Genomic DNA, 23,276 nt, shown 5'->3' on the forward strand with positions numbered 1-23,276 from the left:
TTCAAAAATGGAAGAATCTTCAGACATCTCTATTGGGCAGAATTGCTCTAATTTAGATGAATATTTTACCAGGATTATTGTTCCTATTTTCCACTATTCCAATTAAACTTGAAAATACTTTTTTCAATGAGCTAAATAAAATGACAACAAAATTTGTATGGCAAGGGAAAAGACCAAGAACCAGTTAAAAAAAATTACAAGATACGAGAGAAAGAGGAGGACTTGGGCTGCCACATTGGGAGCTCTATTACCAAGCGGCAGCAATGACATGGGTAAAGGACTGGATTTTACTTAGTAATAAAAGACTATTGGTGTTAGAGTTTGCGGAGAGGGGCGGCATACAAATCTAATTATTATTAATAATAATAATTAATTAGATTAATAATATTAATCTAAATAATAATAATAATAATAATAATAATAATAATACATGATTTGCAAATAGGTTGGCACCCATTTATGTGTTATGACAAGAAGAACATACATAGTTACTTTCAGAGACATATTAGAAGAAATTCATTGATGGTAATTTTCGAAAAGATGAAAGCAAAACACTACTCAAAAGTACCATTTTGGATATCGATAATAGAAGTATTTATGCACCCTAATAGACTAACCTGGTCTGATATTTTAAGATATAAGGATATACTGACACAATCATTGAAGATAAAACCTCTTCAAGAATTAGAAAAACAAGGCATAAAACTGGATCGGTTTATGTATTTACAGTTACAATCAAGATTGGAGAAAGACAAAATCATGGAATCAATTATAAATCAATCAATTACCCTTTACTTAGAATCCAATAACCTACTCTCTAACAAACAATTTGGATTCAGAAAGAAATTATCCTGCAACCTACAACTACTTCACTGCAAAAACATTTGTACTACCCACCTAGATCAAGGAAAATCCATTGATACAATTTATATTGACTTTTGCAAAGCCTTCAATTCAGTGGTCCATGACAAACTACTCCTAAAACACAAATCCTACGGCATCTCAGGATTCCTCCAGAGCTGGATTACTGCATTCCTGTCAAATAGGCAACAAGTTGTCAAAATTGGAAGCGCCATTTCCACCCCCGTCCCTGTCAAGAGTGGAGTTCCCCAGGGCAGCGTACTAGGTCCTACTCTTTTCATTCTCTACATCAACGACCTCTGCAATCATATCACAAGCAACTGTGTTCTTTTTGCCGATGATGTAAAACTTTTCAACACCACGAACAACACATTTACTCTCCAAAAAGACCTCGACTTAGTCTCAGATTGGTCTAACACCTGGCAACTTCAAATATCAACCAACAAATGCTCTATCCTCCACATCAGCAAAAAGAATCCTAACCTCATATATAAACTGAATAAACAAATTCTCACAACCAACCCACACTCAGTAAAAGACCTTGGAATACTAATATCAAATGACCTAAGTGCTAAAGCCCACTGCAACAATATCGCCAAAAAGGCTTCTAGAGTTGTTAACCTGATCCTACGTAGCTTCTGCTCCAGCAATCTCACACTACTCACAAGAGCCTACAGAACTTTTGCCAGACCCATCCTAGAATACAGCTCATCTGTCTGGAACCCATACCACATCTCAGACATCAACACCCTTGAAAACGTCCAAAAATATTTCACCAGAAGAGCTCTTCACTCCTCCACTAGAAACAGAATACGTTACGAAAATAGACTAACAATCCTGGGTCTAGAAAGCTTAGAACTATGACGCCTAAAACACGATTTAAGTATTGCCCACAAGATCATATGCTGCAAAGTCCTACCTGTCAATGACTACTTCAGCTTCAACCGCAACAACACAAGAGCACGCAACAGATTCAAACTTAATATTAACTGCTGCAAACTTGACTGTAAAAAATATGACTTTAACAATTGAGTTGTCGAAGCGTGGAACTCATTGCCAGACTCAGTAGCGTCAACCCCTAACCCCCAACATTTCTCCCTTAGACTATCCACATTTGACCTCTCCAGGTTCCTAAGAGGTCAGTAAAGGGCGTACATAAGTGCACCGGTGTGCCTTTCGTCCCTTGTCCAATTGTCTTTCCTTTATCTCATATATCATATATAATTTCTTCCTTTCATATATCTTCTCTATTTTATATTTTTCTTTATATATATTACCTCATGTCTATTCTCTTCTATGTATTGTGTATTGGACAAAATAAATAAATAAATAAATAAATAAATAAATAAAACATTAAAACAGAAGTTATTAACTTACAAAAAACAGAATTAGATCAAATTTTATTGGGTCAGGATGTTAACTTGATCAAAAAATTTTACAAATACTTTTTAACGATTGAATTAGAATTCGAGCAGGTTAAGGACACAATGATAAGATGGATAAGAAATATAAGGTATACAGTAGGCAGAGATTGTTGGCAGCAATTATGGGAGAGAAATTATAAAATGACAATGTCAACTGCATTCAAGGAAAATATGTGTAAGATGTTTTATAGATGGCATATATCACCACAAAAGCTAGCAAAAATGTTTCAGAATTTGTCGATGAACTGTTGGAAATGCAGAGAGTTACCTGGCTCATTTTATCACATGTGGTGAACTTGTTTGGAAGCATGAAAATTTTGGACACAAATTCAACATTGGATTCAGAAGATTTTAAGAAAGACTTGATTTTAGACCCGAGATATATCTTCTGGGTAATTTACCAGATAATTTTGATAAAGAAGAGACATATTTAGTTATACATGTAATTACTGCAGCTAGGATTGCATATGCACAATGTTGGAAATTAAATAGGATACCAATGAAAAGGGAAATTTTGAGAAAAATTAAGGATTGTGCAGAGATGAGTAGATTGACTTTGAAACTTAAAGAAAAACAAGAGTCTGATTATTATAAAATTTGGGGGAAGTTTTATGATTGGATAGAAAATTAAGAGATACATTATGTATGTATTAGTAATTAGTTAATTTTGGAAAAATAGAAACAAGTTAATTTGATTCAAGCTTTGCAAGCCAGCTGGCAAAGATGAGAAATTGTGATAGCACTATATAATGATATACAGTGGTACCTCGGTCCTTGACCACAATTCGTTCTGGAAGTGTGGTCGAGAACTGATTTGGTTGAGAACTGAAACAATTTAAGATAAATTCCCCTTCTCAGTTGTCTCTCCCTCTCCCTGCTTCTGTCCCCATGTCTCTCTCTCTCTCTCTCTCTGTAGTTTGCCGTCTTCCGTCTTCAGTTCTCTCGATTGCCCGCTTCTGTCCCTGGCTCCCTCTCTGTGTGGGTAGTTTGCCGGCTTCTGTCTTCAGTTCTCTCGATCGCCTGCTTCTGTCCCTGGCTCTCTCTCTCTGTAGTTTGCCGGCTTCTGTCTTCAGCTCTCTCGAGTGTTCGAGTTCCAAATATTTGTTCGGATTTCAGGGCAAAAGTTACTTGAATTTCCTGGTCAAATACCAATTTGTTTGAACTGAGAAGCGTTCAAAAACCGAGGTACTACTGTAACACAAAATTTACTTATTGTTTAGATTTAAATATATAGAACTTTAGTTTATGATGTAGGTTACATATTATGAATAGTTTCTTTTACTAAAGATACAGTAGTTCCGTAAACTACTTAAGACCCATCTATACCGCCAGGCATGGGGGATTTGAGACACCTTTCCCCCAAGCTTATTATAATTTATGTTTGGTATGTATGTGCTGTTTGGTTTTTAATTGATAGGGTTTTTTAGTTTTTTCTTAATATTAGATTTGTGCCTGTACAATATTGTTTTATCGCTTGTTGTGAGCCGCCCCGAGTCTTCGGAGAGGGGCGGCATACAAATCTAATAAATTATTATTATTATTATTATTATTATTATTATTATTATTATTATTATTATTATATAGTCTATGGAAAGGGGCGGCATACAAATTTAATAGATGATGATAATAATAATAATAATAATAATAATAATAATAATAATAATAATAATATATATTTATATATATGTGTGTGTGTGTGTGTATATGTAGATTGTTCTGAGTTCGGGTTTTGCCCCGTGTAATATTTTGAGTGACACCTCCCGCCTGCCAGAGATTTGGAAACCAGCCTTAAACAAAAAAAACACTTCATAATAATCAGCATGTCAATCCTTCTAATAATTATGATTTTAGAATTTTATATTTGGAAATCAGCCTTAAACAAAACACTTCATAAAAATCTCCATGTCATTCCTTCTAATAACTATGATTACACCAACCAATCAGATCACTGAAACATAATCACCCAATCTATTTGCTACATTCAAAACAAATCTCCACCCCCACACTATATACTAGGAAGAAATGACAGTTGCTAACATTCCATTTTTACAACAACACAAAGATTGGAACTTCAGCCTGATGATGGTGAATGTGATTTCGCCGAAACGTCGCATAGACATGCAAAACATTACACAGGGCAAAACCCGAACTCAGAACAATCTACATACATATACCCGTGAAAATTTACGAAAACAAATATATATATATATATATACAGACACACACACACACACAGAGAGAGAGAGAGAGAGAGAGAGAGAGAATCTTTAATCAACTATATGATATAAGATTAAATTTAGATAAAAAAGATTTATTATTCTTTGCATTGTTGTAACCTTTAGTAGTAAGACGGTGAGGGAAAAATTTTAATTTAGAATTTTAAGAATTGCTAATAATGTATAAAATTAACAGAAAACTTTATCCGGGAAGAGAGATAAGACCCTCCATGGAGCGAGTAATGAGAAAAGAAAAGTTTGTATATGATTGACTTTAAGCATTGTTGTTGTGTTTATAACAATATATTGTTTTATGTCATGGTGGAGAAAAATAAAAAAAATTATACCGAAAAATAAATAAATAAATAAATAAATAAATAAATAAATAAATAAATAAATAAATATCAAGTATGTGTTTAAACTGAGTGACTTCTTGGTCAGTGTAAATAATAGTCCTGCCAATATATACCCAGCAATGTACTGTTGTTGAGAAATTGTTATATGAAAACAAAATTGATTTCCTTGAAACATTACACCAGTTATACAGGAACTTTTTTTTTCTGTGAACATTAACCATACATGACCTAAGTACATGTATAGACATAATCACAAGGATTCTGGTTATCAGGTGAATGTGCTGCTAGGAATAGTTGTTGATTCTCTAGGAAGATTCTACAGATTTGACCCCTACATCTATAAACATGCCACCTGCATGGAAATTATTTGCTTAAGAATGACAGTCATGTGCTAGGATATCATGTATGTAAAACATCTCTATGTAATTAAATGTACTGCCTTATTCTTAAAAACAATGTAATCACAACACAAAATAGGTTCATGTTCTAAAGTTGTAGTTATAAGTGTAATCCTCAATGAAACATGATTGAATAAACTGATGGCAAATGTGGAATGCAGAGATGCAGTTGTTGGTGCCAAGATGTGAGTGACAGCGAGAGATGGAAGAACTCAAGGGAAATTGAAAAGTTGCTTTGTTTTTTAGTGGGACCTTCAGATTCCACCTAATGTGAGGATCTGTCCCAACTGGTCCCTCAGGAAAGCAAAACTCTTGATTCCATTGAGTTGAATTGAAAGAACTTTTACTGAGAGAAAGTGGTTGCACTAAAGTCACATGGAATTTGAAGATCATACGCAAAGCACAAAGCAATTCATCAATTTCCCCAAATCCAGTCCAACACACACACTTCCATCAGTCCACCATCAGCCAATGTGATGTCACAACGACATTTTGGGAACGTTGTGGTGCTAGGCAGATCAAAAGTCATTCCCAGGAAAAGACATCTTTAGAACCAGACTGGAACCAGCTGGGAGGGAATCTGCTTCATCTCTGAAGACAATCCCCTCCTAATTCCCAAACAGTAATAGCAAAAGAGAAAACATGCAAAAAATGCCAGCCAGCCTTCCCCTCTCCCTCCAACAGAATGGCAGGACACAATGGTGTACTTGACACAATCTTGTTGAATTAGTTGCAGGGCCGGCGCAATGTGTAACATGTTCACATTGGTGCTATCAGATTGGGTGTTATTAATATGTGTTATTGGGTTAGGGATTTTCTGTCTTCATTGTGGGTTGTATTGTGTTGGGGGAGTTCACTGAGGGAGCTCAGTGTTGTGCAATGATAATAAAGATTTGAAACTCTTTATAATAGCTTTATTTCAGGGTTACATTTGTGGTTTGTAAAAAACAGCTCGATGATGTAGGGTTCTGATAACTCCTGTTTTGTGCTCCAGTGCGTGGTGAAAATAAAAATGTAAATAATGATATGTGTGTGATCCACCCACTGGAACACAAAATGAGAGTTATAAGAACTCTACACCATTGAGCTGAAGACCTGCCTACCAGCAATGCTGGGAAAGAAAAATAACTAAAAACATCAAAGAAGCCCTCAGAACATGTGGCTATCCCAAGTTGGCTTTCATCTATCCAGTTGCCTCTTTAAAAATCATCTTTGGGACAGGATGTTGCAGGTTATTCAAATTCAGAGCTTTGGCTTAAGCAGAACCTGCCCTGAATAAAAACATTTGGTACAAGATTCTTAATAACTACCTAAATACAGTGGTGCCTCTACTTACAAACTTAGTTCTTTCCATGACCAGGTTCTTAAGTAGAAAGGTTGATAAGTAAAAGCAATTTTTCCCATAGAAATCAATGTAAAAGCGAATAATGCGTGCAAACCCATCCCAAAATCCACCCTTTTTGCCTTATTATTGCTGGCATTCTGATCCTTGTTCAGGGGTGGGGGGAGGAGGTGGGGGGAAAGACAGCGGAGGCTGCCTGGAGGGATTCTCATGGGTGGGTTGACACATGCGAGAAGCTGCCAGGAGGATTGTCAGCCAGTGGGTCTTCCACCCTCCTTTAAAGTTTTTGGTGGTGGCGGCAAAGAGGAATCCTGGCGGTGGGAAGGTCTGGTGCTTCGGCCTCAGAGAAGGCTCCCTGACTCTCACTCGATGCCTGGTACCCACTTCCTCCAGGGGACTCCTTTCAAGGCACCCAAAGCAGCTGGCTTTAATTCCTCCTACCTTCCATCTCCGTGGACCCTTACAACGCCTCCCTGCCAACTGCCGAGGAACAAGAAGAGAGTGGAAAAGTTGTGAGGGATGGCAGAAGGGCCCATGTGAGGAGCCGACTCCACAAAGGGAGGAATCCAGAATGCTCTCCGCTTGGCCAGCCGCTCTCCCCAGGCTGCAGTCTTTTGGGGAGTGCTCCGTTACGGAGGTTTCCAGGTTTTGGGTATTGAAGGCTTCGGCGTGCAAAGGCCACAGACGGGTGCTACTTTCTGGGGAGAGGGACTCCAACCAACTGATCTTCCATTGGGGGTTTTGCCGGCCCATGCTGAGAAACCGGCGCTATGGCAGGAAATGTACCACCACCGCTTCCCAAGACCGCAGTCCGAAATCCTTTCTGCTTTGGTGGGGGGGGTTGCCTGTTGCCACAAGATTCCCTGGGCGGCAAGCAAAGCCCGATGTCCTGACTTTCAAAATGTGGCTGAGGAGCTCGTTCTCCCATCTTCCCAGTCCTGAAATCATCTTGCAAGGAAAGGAGGCAAAGACGTCCCTGCAGTTGAAGAAGAAAGTCTTTTCTGGACAGGCATCGGTCAACCCCGGTGGCGGCAGTTACAAGGCAGGGGAATTCCTGCGGCAGTAAGAGAGTGCATGCCCCTGGGCTCGGCTTCATAAGTGGAAAATGGTTCGGGAGTAGAGGCAAAAAAATCTTAAGCACTGTGTTTGTATCTTGAAAAGTTTGTCAGTAGAGGCATTCATAAGTAGATGTACCACTGTACTTTATTTATTATTAATTACATGGTCTTACAAAATAATTACTGATGTTCATAGAGCAAACAGTTAAATGTTAAATTAAAATATTCTCTTCTCTTTTTAATTCTGCTCATTTTTATTTTCCTTACTTTTTTAGATGCAAAGGACCTGGACCCGAAGGCTGCCCCAATGGGTATTTATTGTTAACTAATGTAAAGTCAGATGTCTATTTCTAGTTGTGTCCAATTAAATCAAAATATTGTGGCAAAACAAAGCAGATTTAAATAAAATGGATTCTTATATACAAAGTATGTCTTTTTAGTTGTAGCTTTAGGAAAGAGACCCAGATCCATTATTAGTTTATAGCAGTTTACATACCGTATTTTTCAGTGTACAAGATGCACCTTCCCCCCCCCCTAAAATAGGCTAATAATTAGGGTGTGTCTTATACTTTCAATGTAGCCTTTTTTAACCCTAACTAGCTTCTAACTAGTTATTTTTAACCCTAACTAGTTTCTTTTCCAGCTCTTACCCTGCAGGATCTTTCATTGCTTCTCTCTGTGAAGAATGTTTTCCAAGCCCTAAGTCTTTGCATGTTTTTTTTTAATTACTCTAACTTGCTCTGAGTAAGTTTCTTTCTGGCCCTAACCAGGTGCTAATTATGTTCCAGCTCTTACCGGCTTTTAATCTCTACCAAGAATGTATTCCAAACCCTGTCTTTGATTTTTTTTTTCATTTTCTATTTGCTCCAAATGTTTCTTTCCTGCCCTAACCAGGTGCTACCCAAGCTCTGTCATTGTTACTTTCTGTGAAGAATGTTTTCCAAGCCCTAAGTCTTTGCAGGGTTTGTTTCATTACTCTAACTTGCTCTGAGTAAGTTTTTTTTCAGCCCTAATCAGGTGCTAACAATGTTCCCAGCCTTTACTGGCTTGCAAGCTCTTTCATTGTTAAACTCTGCCAATAATGTATTCTAAACCCTGTCTTTGTAGGGTTTTTTTTCCATTGCTTTACTTGCTCCAGATATTTCTTTCCAACCCTAACCAGGTGCTATTAATATACCCAAGCTCTTTCATTGTTACTTTCTGCAAAGTATATTCCAAATCCTGTCTTTGTAGGGTTTTTTTCATTGTTTTACTTGCTCTGAAAGTTTCTTTCCAGCCCTAACCAGGTGCTAACAATGTTCCCAGTGTTTACCTGCTTGCAAGCTCTTTCACTGTTACTGTCTGCAAAGAAGAATGTTTTCCAAGCCCCAAGTCTTTTCAGGGTTTTATCCATTGCTCTACTTGCAATATAAGGACGATCTGAGGAAGGCTACGCACCTGGGATCAGCTGGGGTGTGAGTTCAGATGGGGGCGACTAGCTTTCCACCAGGTTCTTTTCTTTTAAAGAGAGAGAGAGAGAGAGAAAAGGGGGTGGGCAAATAAACAGCTCCTCAAGAGAAAGAAATGTGTATCTCCCATCAATTGCGGTGTAAAGACAGAAAGACAGAAAGAAAGACAGAATTACATTGCAGTTGATGGGAGATACACATTTCTTTCTCTAGAGAAGCTGGTTATTCACCCTCCCCCTTTCTTTCTTTCTCTCTCTCTCTCTCTCTCTTTAAAAAAAGAACCTGGTGAAAAGCTAGTCGCTCAGCCGAACTCACATTCCAGCCAATCCCAGGTACGTAGCCTTCCTCAGATCTTCCTAAGCCGGGCTTGGCTTCCCACTCACAGCTGCTATGTCTTCAGAGCCTGGAGCTGTCATGCAGTTGCACAGGGATGCCAGCTCTACATCCAGCTAGAGCAGAAGTGTGTGTGAATCTGAACCGTGGGGTGGGTGGGTGTGGGGGGAGTACTAGGAGGAGAGCCAAGTCTGGCACGACTGGTGGGGGAATTCTGGGAGTTGAAGTCCACAAGTCTTAAAGTTGTCAACTTTGAAGATACCTGAGTTAGAGGTTAGGAATGCAAGGGTCTTCAAACCTTGGAAGTTTAAGGCTTGTGGACTTGAACTCCCATTTCTGAGCTAGCATGATTGGTGGAGGAATTCTGGGAATTGAAGCTGTCAAGTTTGAAGTTTGTAAAGAGTGTACGTGGTTTTTAAAAGTTTACATGGTTTTAAAAAGTATGTATGGTTGTAAAAAGTATTCTGCTACACTAATATTGTTATTAAACAATATAATACTACACCATTTAGTTCAGAATACTTTTTTCCTTCTGTTCCTCCTCTAAAATCTAGGTGCATCTTATATACCAGTGCATCTTATACACAGAAAAATACTGTAGTTTTTAATATGAATGGTTAGTAAGGAAGAGATAATGCATTCACAGTACTCCAATCATAGCATGAAAATATTAGCCAAGAGGAAAGAGATCATTAATTCAATCATATTTTTAAATATTAATGTAATATTTAAAATCCAGTTAATTGATAGAAACTTTCCACTATGCTAGAGTTGCTTATTAGGTCCTAACCACATAATCACATCTTTGTTTTGTACAACATTAATTTTCCTAATGTCTAATTTTCTAACTACAGCTAATTTTCTAATGATAGAAAATTCCACAATAGTATATGAAGTGAGCATATTATTGTTGTCTATAGTAGGTAGAGCTAGCCTCCCAGGATGGGAAGACACCACCCTTAACCAATCAGGATTGAGTCTGAAAACAGTATAAATAGCATCCTCGTGCCTCAATTCCCCCTCTTTTGACTCAGTCCTGAGCCAATGAAGCGTGCCTTTCCATTCTCGAATTCTACCTTTCTTCTAATTGTACACTCATGAGGTATTTCTTTTTCCCTGACTAAGCCTCCCAAACTCAGTACTTGGGTTGTATGCAATTGGGGGCTCTTTTTGATGCAGCTGCTATTCGCCCTTCAGCCGAAGGCCCTTGCTCTTACATTTAATTCCAGCTGTAAAAGAGTGGGAAGTGTCCCAAATTGATATAAAGGACACCATAAAGGTTTTTTTTCATCTCGCAGCTGGTGCCTCTGCCTGGAGAGCTGAAAAGGCTTCTCCAACACACCCTCCATCACTGTTAGCAGGCCTTGAATGCAATTTTGAAGAGCTAAAGCTTTCATGATGGTCTGGCAATCAATTGCCATTTTTGTTATTTTTCCCATTTTGATCTGATTTTGTGTGGGGTGTGGCAGGCAAGCTATTTGCTGATTGCCAGCAGTGTTCCCTCTAAGGCACATAGCGCACTGTAGCACGCTGGTTTTTCCCTCTCAGCATGGGAATTTTGAATTCCCGCACAGAGGACCTTCTCCTCTCCTCCCCACTTTGGCGTCGGCAGCCAGGGCCGAAGCTGCCCCGGCTCTGATACACACCTGTGCAGCGTCGGAGGAGGCGTTGGCCTCCTCCCCTGCCACCACACTGGGGACTGTCCCCTGGAGCCGGGGCCGATGGGCCCGGGCTTGGCCCTGAGCTACACACCTGTGCAGCGTCGGAGGAGGCGTTGGCCTCCTCCCCAGCCGCCACACTGAGAGCTGTGCCCTGGAGCCGGGGGCAATGGGCATGGGCTCGGCCTACTCTGCCCTGAATTCTGTCTCCTCCCCCGCCGCCATGCTGGCCAGCAAAGCATCAAAGGCTTCTGAGGTGAGCTGCGTGGTGGCGGCGGGAGGCATAGCCAAGGGGAGGGCGCGCTGGCCAGCAAAGCTGGCTTTCCAGGAAAGCTGCACACTTTTCAAACATGCTGCTTCCTGCGCCTCTTTCCTGGGCAGGGGGGAGGCAGCCACTTCCCCCCCCCCCGCGGCACCAGGCTGAAGCCCTGTGCCAGTCAGCAAAGCCGGCTGCCCACCGGAGAAGTGGAGAGAAAGAAAGAAAAGAGAAGGGAAAGAGAGGGAGGGAAAGAGAAGTGGAAAGGAAGGAAGGAGGGAAGGAAGGAAGAGAGAGAAAAGGGAGAAAGAGGGAGAGGGAGAGAGAAAGGGAAGAAGAGAGAAATATAAAGGGAGGGAGGGGAAGAGGGAAGAGGGGAAGGAAGAGAGAGAGAAAAAGAGAAAAAAGTGGAAGAGAGGAAAGAAAGGAAGGGAGAGAGAGAGAGAAAGGAAATCAAAATCTAGTTTGAAACTAACTCAACTGGCATTTTGATACTTAGCAGAGTTGCCCCATTCTGAGGTCACTGTTATAGACACACAGAATTTTATTTTGAAATTCTCTGAAGCAAAATATGGTGGGTTTTTTAAAAACCAAAATATCTTTACTGCAGTGCAGATTAAGATCAGCAAAACAATATCAATCATCCAATTTCTTAATATGCTTTAGTTTTCATGTATCTCAGTTGCGTAAAAACCTTTGGTAATTTATAATTAAAAAGAAAAATAACAAATATCAAAAGAAAAACGCAAGCTACTGAAAAACAACATGGTGTCTTCCCTTTGGCAAGAGTGGTAGAAATTTGAGAAGGGATGATTGATTATTAAATATGGATTGACTATGGAATGATGGTAAAAGATATATTTAGATGTTGTTTAATATTAGGATGTATTAATTCGTAAAATTGGATTAGAGGATTAGAACTATATAGAATTACATAGGTAAAATTAATGAAAGATACAGGGGTTTATGATATGTACTGTATGATTTTATGAGTTTGCATTATGAATTTAAAATATACTTGGAAATGTAGAAAATTGATGAAAGTTAATAATAGTAAATGCTAAGTGCCTGAAAATTAATCGAGCTTGGAAATATTGAATGAAATTATAGAAAAGTAAATATGGAAATATATTAATTGATGCATTGGTGTTCAGATAGATTTTCATAATATTATTAGATCACTATAATACTATGATAAGTATTTAAGAAATGAAGATTTTAAAGCATGGATTTATTAATTGTGTTTTTGGTTTTGCTGGTTGTTTTAGTTTTAATAGTAATAGATTTTGTTTTTGTTTTATTATTAATTTCTTTTAATAAAAAAGGGAATTTTTTCTTTCTTTCTTTATTTATTATTTATTTATTTTGACTTCTATGCCCCCCCCCCAGTTCCAAAGGGACTGCTGCTCAGACATTATTATTTTCTGCCCACCCTGAAAATAAATTAGAGGGAACACTGATTGCCAGCTGAACTAACACAGTAGAGCCTGAGGAGGTTTTTTTTGCTAGCTATCAAAAATGAGCTAGTGGCCAAGAGGCTATGGCGGGCAAGCAGTTTGCTGATTGCCAACTGACAGAGCAGCTCAAACTGACCGCTTTTGTTTACCTGTCAATAAACTATCTGAGTCTTCCACATGGGCGACAGGTTTGGCATCGCTGATGACAGCCAACCTCTTATCTCGTCTGCTGATCGCAGCCTCTCGTGATCAGAGAATGAGAAGCTTCATTGCAGCCACTGCCCCAGCCTCCTCTCGAACATTCGAATTGACTGATCTGCAGCCTGACTGCACTGGGGGAAAGTATACTCCAGCTGTATTGCGGTCCTCTTACAACCTGTTTTTCCTGAGCTGCCCCATTGTGAGGCACATCTGTAAAGCCTCTTATCAACTTCCCTAGGACTCCTCTCCCTCTACAGTGTCTGACTGCCATTTTGGGAGGTCTAATTTGGGTGGCATCCATTTTGTCACATGGCCCCACCCGCTGTATAGCCTCATTGAATTTTAATAGAGGGAGCATGGTTGACAAATCCCATAAGCAAAGGAAGGCAAAAAAAAAAGAACCCTAGGCCTGCCCCGGATACTGATGGTGAATGTATGAGGGCTATTTCTCCATTCCCAAGACCACTCACTTCCCAGGATAGCCCAGCGGTCACCTCCATAAAGCCCAAGGGCCACAAAGATAAGCAGGTGCCCCACAAGGAGAAATGTTCTAACAAGCACAGCAAGGCCCAAAGTGACCTGCCCTCAGCATCCTCTGCGTCACAGTCCCAAGGGACACCCTAGCCTATGGTATAACTATCGCCTGGATTCTGTCTCAAGAATCTAGATGATGCTGAACTCCACATCACTCAGATGGACATATGGGAATCATGTGGGAGTGCCAAAGAGGTGGATCGCAGGCAAGGGCACATAACCAGGTAGTAGGTACGAACCCCCTTCAGTCTGACAGCATTCAGGCTTGCATTAATGAAGCCATCAGAAAGGATATAGAGGCTGGCATTAGAGCCATGATGGGGCCAGCTGGACCATTTAGCGGCTATCCTCGCTCCTCAAAATCTGTTGGGAACTCTCACCTGCCCTGGCCCAGTTTTGGAATCTCTCTCCAACCACTCCTCAGACACTGTAGAGAATCTGGACCAGGAGGTGGACTGGTAACAGAAAGGGTATTTGGGGTAACAACAGCCAGAGCTGGTCATGCCCGAAGATAAGGATCTGGCTTCCATTAGCCAATGCTTCCATTAGCCTTTTCGACCCAGCCCCTTTCCATTCCTTGCTGCACAAGGCCCAAACCACAGCCAACTTACCCCACCTACAGATGGCTCTTAACATCCCACCACCATAGATCTCCTTTTTCAATTGACCTCCTCACCTATAGAGGTAATTCTGACTCCGGACCTTTTTATAGATGCTACTCTGAATCAGTGGCAATCTCCGTCAGCTAGACCCCTGCCCAATATCCTGGACAAGAGGTTTTTTTAATGTGTATACCAATTTGGCCAAGCACCTTCCAATACCTCCTGTGGACAGCCTGGTACTTGCATCATACATTTAACACCCAGATACCCGGTGACACAGAGAATTTACTCCGAATGAAGGAGTAAATGACTCTTCAGGGGGTTCATCAGTCTGCTGCCTGGGCCATAAAGGCCTTGACAAATGGCTGCACCAGGGCTATCTACCACCTTCTGAAACCAGGGCACACCAGGACTTGAACAAACTCCTGGCAGCTGCTGAATTCCTCTCTGATTCCACCTTGCAATCTGCACCTTTTGCGGCAAGGGCCATGGGGTTAGCAATGGTGGCACGCCAGATGGCCTGGTTATGGGGCTGGTTGGCTGAAGTGTACCACATATAAAAGTAGCAACTGTCCCTATTTCTGGTCCATTCCTCTTTGATGAAGTCCTGAACCTCATAGTAGTGGAAACCAGGGATAAGCATAAGGTGCTTCCCTCAGGCAGTAGGAAGTCTGCTTTCAGAGCTGCTCTGTATCCTAGAAAGACTTCTAAGGATTTTGGTCAGTCCCATGGGGGGTATTCTTATCAAGGGCAGTACCACAAACAATATGGCTCCCACCAAGGTGCCCTACCGGACAGGCCTTTTAGGGGCAACCAACCCAAATGGCCCTTTTGGTAGGGCAGCGGTCATCCCTTCCATGATTCACCTTTTACCTGCATACAAATAAAGATTTAAAGCCACAAAACCAACAATTAAATCAGTGATGACTTGGACTGAAGAAGCAAAGTTAAAGCTACAGGCTTGCTTTGACTGCACCGACTGGAATATTTTTAAAGATACCTCTGCAGATCCAGATGAACTCACAAATACTGTAACATCATATGTCAACTTCTGTGAAGACCTATATGAACTTACCAGGAACTTGCGAATATACAGTATCAATGAACCTTGGGTTATAGCTAAACCTAAGCAGTTACATCATTCCAAAGAGGAAACCTACAGAAGAAGTGTTGGAATGCTGTGCAATCAGGCCAGAAATATATTAACAAGGGAGATCAGAACAGCAAAAAGTAACTACTCTGAAAAGCTAAAGAATCAATTCTCAACAAATGAACCGGCAAACATGTAGAAAACTCTCCAAAATATTATTGGTTACAGCAAACCACCTTCCTAAGCTGAAGGAAATCAGCAACTGGCAGATGATCTGAATGTGTTCTACTTCAGGTTTGAAAAGAAACTATAGCCACCTATCTCCACAGCCTCCATCCCAGACACACCAACAATAGTCACACCTCCTACAACTGAACCCATCCCATTGGGTTTACAACTCCTGGGTGTTGTGTCCAGAGGACAGTTAAGTCTTGTATCCGCCCCCTATTCCTTGGGCGGGAGAATACCGTAATGTGATTGGTTGGCTGAGCCTGGCAGTCCGGTATATATATAGCTGCCAGACACGGCCATGTTATCTTTGGTCTAGTTCTGTAACCGTTATTCAATGTTAATAAAAGAACCGTTACTCACCATAAGAGTGCAGTCCTTCTTCCAGCAAGGATTTAACATCTGGCGACGAAGGTGGGATTCCCTAGTGCAAGATCTATTTATGTTATTTTTTTATTTTTTTTATTCATTTGTCCAATACACAAATACATAGAAAGAAAAAAAGACATGTGGTAATATATATAAGGGTAAAAGTGAACTTAGAGGAGAGGATATATGAAAGGAAGAGAATATATATGATAGATGAAAGAAAGGAAAGGGGATGAAAGGCACACCAGTGCACTTATGTATGCCCCTTACTAGCCTCTTAGGAACCTGGAGAGGTCAATCGTGGGGGTTAGGGGTTGACACAATTGAGTCCGATAATGAGTTCCACAGATTTCACAGATAGAAGCCTGGAAAAGCACCAGACCCAGACAAGATAACTCCTTCTTGCATAAAAGTCTGTGCTGACCAATTGGCTCCCATTTTCACCCAAATTTTCAACAAATCACTAGAGATGTGCTATGTCCTTCCTGCTCCAAATGCTCTACTATCATTTCAGTGCCGAAGAAGCCCTCCATGAAGGAACTGAATGACTAAACACCAGTTACTCTAACATCTGTAGTTATGAAAACCTTTGAAAAGCTAGTGATCTCCCACTTGAAAACCATCACAGATCCACTGTTATACCCCCTGCAATTTGTATATATACAAATAGATCAACAGATGGTGCACTACATTTTACAACATCTTGAATCTCCAAAGACCTATGATGGAGTCTTTTTTATAGACTTTAGTTCAGAATTCAATACCATCATTCTGGATATTCTTTTAATTAAACTAAATCAGCTAGCAGTACCTGAACATACTTGTAAGTGGATCACAAGCTTCCTAACAGACAGGAAGCAGCAGGTGAAGCTAGGCAAAATTACATCAGATACCTATACAATTAGCACAGGGGCCCCCACTCTTACCATTTCTCTTCTCTCTATATACTAATTGGACTTTTATGCCACCCCTCTTCGGAGACTCGGGGAGGCTTGCAACATATAATAAAACAATATATAACATTTTGGGTACAATTAATTAAACATAAAAACTAAAAACCATAAAAACCAGTCATTCCCATTCAATCAGGTTTCTCTCACTCCATTCATCGGTCAGGGGACAAGAATCTAATGGCCCCAAACCTGGTGGCATAAATGAGGCTTAAGACTCTTGTGGAAGGCAAGGAGGGTGGGGGCAGTGTGAATCTCTGAGGGGAATTGATTCCAGAGGGGTGGACCCCCCACAGTGAAGGCACTTCCCCTAGGTCCCACCAACCGACATTGTCTAGTTGACAGGACCTGGAGAAGGCCAACTCTGTGGGACCTAACCGGTCACTGGGATTCATGTGGCAGAAGGCGGTCCCGTAGATATTGTGGCCCAATGCCATGTAGGGCTTTATAGGTCATAACCAACTCTGCAACCCAACAAGACCAAAACAGACTTCAGAGGATAATCAGAACTGCAGAAAAAACAATTGCTACCAACCTGTCCTTGAAGATGTGTATACTACATGAGTCAAAAAGAGGGCTGTGAAAATATTTACTGACCCTTCACATCCTGGACCTAAACTGCTTCAACTTCTACCCTCAAAACGTCGCTACAGAGCACTGCGCAGCAATGTTCCCTCTAATTTATTTTTGTGTGTGGGTGGAAAAGTGTAATGTCTGAGCATCACATTTTCATGCCTGGGTGTGGATCGGTTAGAAGCCCAGTCGTTAAACGAATCTGGCTTCTCCCCCACCCCGTCCGCCATTGTCTTTGCTTGTGAGAAAGTCACAAAAGGGGGTCAAGCTACATTATTTACTATATAAACTATATGTGTATGTACAGAGAGAGAGAGAGCGCGCTCTTCTAAAATTATACACATTCAACTTCACTTAGTGCAATAGGAAAAACACATCCAGAGTCCACTTTCTGCCACATATTTAACCATAACTAGAACATTACACATGCCTTCATATGTACTTTCCTAGCTTGCAAATCACTGCTAGAAGCAGGAAATGTCATGTATTGAGTAAAATGTGGTGAATCTCACTTAACAACGCTCTTGTTTAGCAACTAAAGTTTGGGGCTCAATTGTGGTCATACTCATAAGTCTTTCTTTATCTTTCTTTTTTTCTTTCTGTCTGTCTGACTGTCTCCTTCCTTCTTTCCTTCTCCCCCTTTTTTCTGTCTATATGTCTTCCTTCTTTCCTTTTTCTTTCCTTCTTCCCTCCCTTACCTTTTTTGTCTGTCTTCCTTCCTACATACCTACTATCTTTCTTTCTTTCTGTTTGCCTCTCTTCCTTCCTACCATCTTTTTCTGTCTTTCTGCCTGCCTGCCTGCCTGCCTGCCTTCCTACCATCTTTCTTTTTCTGTCTTTCTTCCTTCCTAACATCTTTTTCCCTTTCTTTCTTTCTTTCTTTCTTTCTTTCTTTCTTTCTTCCTTTCTTTCTGTCTGTCTTCCTTCCTAGCATCTTCCTTTCTTTCTTTCCTTCCTTCCTTCCTTCCTTTCTTCCTTACCTAATTCTGCGCAAACATTGGTTTCCCTGAACCTTTTGTTCTCCCTCCTGGTTAAGATGATCTCGGCCTTACACATTAGTCTGTGGGGCCATTTGCACTTCAGGGAACTTCAGTGATTTCTCCTCCCCTTTCAGAAGTCCTGCTGGTCAACCTCTCTGGCCAGGGTTCAGTTACCACCACCAGTAATGAGGTTTCTGCATTGGTGGATATCCCCCATGATCCACAACCTGTTTCCTGAAACATCACAGGGTTAGCTTGATGGCTGATGCCAGCATGCTGGGGTGGGGAGCCTACACATGCTCCCAAGTGGCCCAGGGGGTCTAGTCAACTGCAGAGTCTGCCCTCAGCATAAACTTGCTGGAACTTTGAGGATCCTTCAAGGAGGGGAGACCAACAGGGACACCAGATCCACATACCAGGCCCAGGAGAGCCTGGTATGCAAATCTGTGTCCCTGTCGGTTTCCCCTCCTTGAAGGATCCCTCCAACAGAGTTGTTGCTTGCCCAAGGGTCAGTCCAGCATCCTAATCTTCGCTTGTTGCAACTCACTGCCTGGAGCTTGAATGACTCACTCTCAGATATGTTCTGGAGAACATTGTACAAATAATGTTGGTCTCCTGGAGGCTATCTACATAGATGATTTACTCAGACACTTGGTGAACATTCTGTGACTGGTGTTCCAAGGAGGCATATTCTCCACTGGACTTGTCTATCATTAATATCTTGCAGTTCCTCCATCACAGGCTAGCACTCAATACCCTCTGCTGCCAAATAGTGGGGCTTTCCACTGTGTTGTCCTGTGGGTCCCTTGATTCCTTTTCAGCACATCCCTTCATTAGACGATTCTTGTAAGGGGCAGTCAACATATATCCTCCAGTTGTACATAGATTCCCAACCTGGGATTTGTCCAAAGTCCTCTCTGCACTTATCAGGGCTTCCTTTGAACCCTTGCATTCTGTTTCTTTGTGTAATTTGTCTTACAAAGTAATATTCTTAGATGTCGGTAACATCTGCCCATTGTATATCAAAATTGGCTGCCCTCTCGGTATGATCCAATCTTTGTGTCTTTTATCATGATCGTGTTGTCTTCAGATTGGACAATACCTTTATTCCCAAAGGTAGTGTCATAGAGCACTATTATCTGTTTTTTATCTCTGCCCCACTACTGATTCTGAGAGATGTTGCATCTCCTGGGTGTGAAGCACACCTCGGACACTTATCCACAGTGTGCCCTTGCCTTCCACAGAACGTAGGTGCTTTTCATATCCTTTCGGCTTGCCTCTATGGGACAGAAGGTTTTCTCCTGCATGGTGGGTCATTGGATTCACACTGTCATTTCTCTATGCTATAAACTGCTGTCCTTGCCATGACACTGCAGCCTGACTGCCCACTCGATGCATAGTGCTGCTACCATGGTGGCTTGGAACTCCAGAACTCCAGGATTGGGGAGGCTTGCCTGGTGGCCACATGGTCCTTCCCGATTCCGTTCATCTGGCACTACAAACTTGACACATTCGTCTCAGGGCAGGTGGATTTTGGTCACAGGGTATTGCATCAGGCTAGCTCCACCTACTATGGAGTAGGGGTGTTGTACTTACCTGATATGCCCTTTCTTGCAGGGTGGAGCTAGCCTCCAAGTCCCACCCACATATTACTGTTGAGTTGCATTGCTGTTCCGAGGCATTGGGTGCTATTTATTCTGTTTTCAGGCTCAGTCCTGATTGGCTAAGGGTGGTGTCTTCCCATCCTTGGAGGCTAGCTCTACCCTATGAGAAATGGCATATCATGTAAGTACAATGCCCATTTTCCTTCATGGAAATATAAGTATCTACAGTGTTCCCTTGACTTTCGTGGGGGATACATTCCAAGATCGCCCGCAAAAGTCAAATTTCTGCAAAGTAGAGATGCTCCCTTCCTTCCTTTCTTTCTCCCCCACCCTCCTCCATTCCTGGTTTTACTTACCCCCAGAACCCACAGGAGGCTTGAGCGGAAGCAGAGCTTTTATTTAAAGATGGCTTCTATAAGCCTTATGAAAGGTGGGTGGTTTGGGGGGGGGAATCCACCAGTCATTTGGAAGATGCGAGCTGGCAAATCCCTAAATTAAAAGGGCATCAATCCCATGGGTTCACACAAAGCTAATGTTTCTCGCAGCTGCCTTCTCAAGAGAAATTTAAAAACCGGCATTGCCAGTGGAGAAGCACTTCTTTTGCAAAGCCTAGGGCGGGTGCCACACCCTCTGATCTCCGGGTGAGGCGGCACTTGTATCACGGGCTGAAGAGGATAAAAAAGGGGGGTGGGGGTCGATTTCCCTTGTGAAAAAAAAAGGCGCTTGAACTCTCTGCTTCCTCACCTCGAACTCCTCCAAGCGCTTCCTTGCAAAGCTCTGCCTCTATTACAGGCAGACGCCACAGTGGCTCGGCATTCCAAAAGTGGAGGAGCAGCTCCCAGGGAATCTCTCCAGTTTGTCCGTCATTGTTAGGATGCTGACCAGCCCGAACCATTGGCCCCCTGTGCCTCCGGACTTGGAGGCTCACCCATGGCAACTGAGGGCTCCTCCCCGAGTAGGGCTGGCACTTCCCAGATTGCACCTCCTGCAGTCACGGTGACCAACAAAAGAAACGTAGGCCACCAAACAACTGAGGGGCCCTGCGGTGGCAAGATCGGCGGTGGTGGCAGCAGCTGGGGTCGTGTGGACTGCCACACAGCTGGGGGCCTCGGCGACGGTGAAATCAATGGCAGTGGCAGGAATGTGTGGGCCATCCAGCAGATGAGATGTCCCGGTGGCAGCGAAATTGGCAGCAGCAAAATTGGAGGCGACGGGTGGCAGTAAGGCTTGGCTTCAAGTGGAGCATACCAATGCTCCAAGAATTAAAGGGAAAGGATCGGGAGGCTGGGGCGGAAGCAGAGCTTTTATTTAAAGACGGCTTCTTTAAATAAATTTTAAAAATAAAAAAAATACCACTGGACTGGTATATCATGGGTTTTCAAAAAAATTTATTTATTTTTTGAAAACCCGTGGTATAGGCTTTCCGCGAAAGTAGGACCTGTGAAAGTCAAGGGGACATTGCATAGTTATATTTGTAGAGTATTATCTATCTTAATAGCTGTATTAATAGCTGTATTGATAGATGCAGATGATATAACTTTATTTTTATGTTTCACAAATGTTATGAGGATGCCAATCAAGTTATACTTGGATGGTCATAATTTTGCAGAAATGACATTGAACTTCACAAATCATAATGCTATTCATTCAGTAGTCTAAATCAGGAAACTTAAACCAAGACTATTAATACTATCTTTATTATTTATAGTTAGAACAACAACATCTTGCAAATTTGACAGTGCTTCCTCTTTCCTGCACCATTATCTTCCAGAAAGCTGAGGAGGGTCAATTCTAAAATGCATTCTCCTCTGTTATTCCTGCTTTGGACTCAGATTTCTCTTATCAGACTTTGCCAAGGCTACAAGCATTCTCCCCTGCACTGCTCGGAGAGTCCAATGTGGGTTGTTCTTCAGCCTCATTGGCAGGGACTGAGTTAAAAATTAACATAATTATTATGTCCCGCCCACCTCTACCTCCCTAGGTTCAGTCTTAAAAACTTAGTCATAGTGTAGGGACTATGAGTTTTCTTCTCTCGAAAGAAAGAATTAATTTCTACCTTTCTAACTAATGTTTTTTCTTTCCTTTTCTACAGGAGGAAGACTTCTTCACTGGGAGCCAATACCCTCCAGAGTATTGCTCTCCAACACTTCAATCCCTGAGAGGCCACTGCTCTCCGGAGTATTGCCTTGAGGACAGGGATCGCTGGATTGGGGTCCCTGACATCCGCGTTCAGACCCCCCCACACCTCCGTCTTTATCCAGCGCAACGGGTGCCCCCAGAATCGGTTCTTACCGATCACAAGGGGATGACAACAGTCAGGAATTTCCCCAAAGGGGAAATCAGCTGTCTGGCGGTGTCCTGAAATTCTGCGGCCAAAAAAAGGTTGCCGTTTGAAGCGGCACGGAAGAAACAGAAGCCGGAAAGCCATCAGCTGTTTGGCGGTCCAATTGTTTGCCGCTCAAAGTGGCACGGACGGAAAACAGCGACAGCAACATCAGCTGTTTGGCGCTGGGGCTGGAGCGATCGGCGAATTGCCGAGGGAACGGCAGCCAACAGATTGGAGAATGGGGGGGGAGAGCGACCAAGCGGAGGTCGCTACCCGCCAGAAATCGCGCCCACCATAATGAGACTTGGTCTCCTGGGCTTCTTGAAGCCCGTTTCAAACCGGGCAATTTTCCCGCCTGACGTCACGGCCGCCATTTTTATGGCAACTGACGTGGACAATGAGTAGGCTTATTCACGGGCGCCATTTTTGAAGGGCGTCACCCAGACAAGAGGCTCCTATCTAACTCATTAGCCAATCACAGGCGAGGGGGCTTGATGACGTGGTTTGTAAGGGACGTTGAGGCTCCATTTTTGCCTTTACCCTCTATTGAATAGCAGTTTTCTCCAGTGAATAACCTGTGAGTGCACTAAATATGTCTCAACCACCTCAAACCAGCCCCAACGTTCCGGCAGTCTCATCAAAGGCCAAAAGTAAGGATAAGGGGCCCTCTTCAAAATCGAAGGGGAAGAGCTCTCAGTCCTCCACTGCCCTTAAGGAGGCTGAGAAGAAAATTAAAGCCCTCGAGGCCCAGTTGGAAAGGGCCACACCAAGACAGGGGCCTAGCCCCTCAACCACGATTATCCCAGCTATTCACCAAAGCCCGCTGGGTCCACCTGCCTTCCCAACAGCCACCTTTGAGGGGCCTACCTTTACAGGTGTTGGGGATCTTTCACCAGACCGCCCATTAAGTGCCCTCCCACCATCCGAGGGCCTTCAGAGGTCAGACTGGAGCAGGCCTCCTTCCCAACCTCCAGCAGCTGCAACCTTTACTCCCACGGCAGCAGGACTCAGA

General features: G+C 42.3%; 1 protein-coding gene across 2 annotated transcripts in view; it reads left to right on the top strand.

Moving 5' to 3' along the window:
* Nucleotides 1-23,276, top strand: part of EGFR (epidermal growth factor receptor) — a 337,156-nt gene that overhangs the window by 233,133 nt on the left and 80,747 nt on the right. For both annotated transcript variants that reach the window (XM_070729530.1, XM_070729531.1), the window contains exon 16: nucleotides 7,931-7,966. In XM_070729530.1, the coding sequence (XP_070585631.1) occupies nucleotides 7,931-7,966 (36 nt within the window). The remainder of the gene's footprint in view (nucleotides 1-7,930; nucleotides 7,967-23,276) is intronic.

Source organism: Erythrolamprus reginae, chromosome Z (genome assembly GCF_031021105.1).
Source record: "Erythrolamprus reginae isolate rEryReg1 chromosome Z, rEryReg1.hap1, whole genome shotgun sequence".
Taxonomy (NCBI): Eukaryota; Metazoa; Chordata; class Lepidosauria; order Squamata; family Dipsadidae; genus Erythrolamprus; species Erythrolamprus reginae.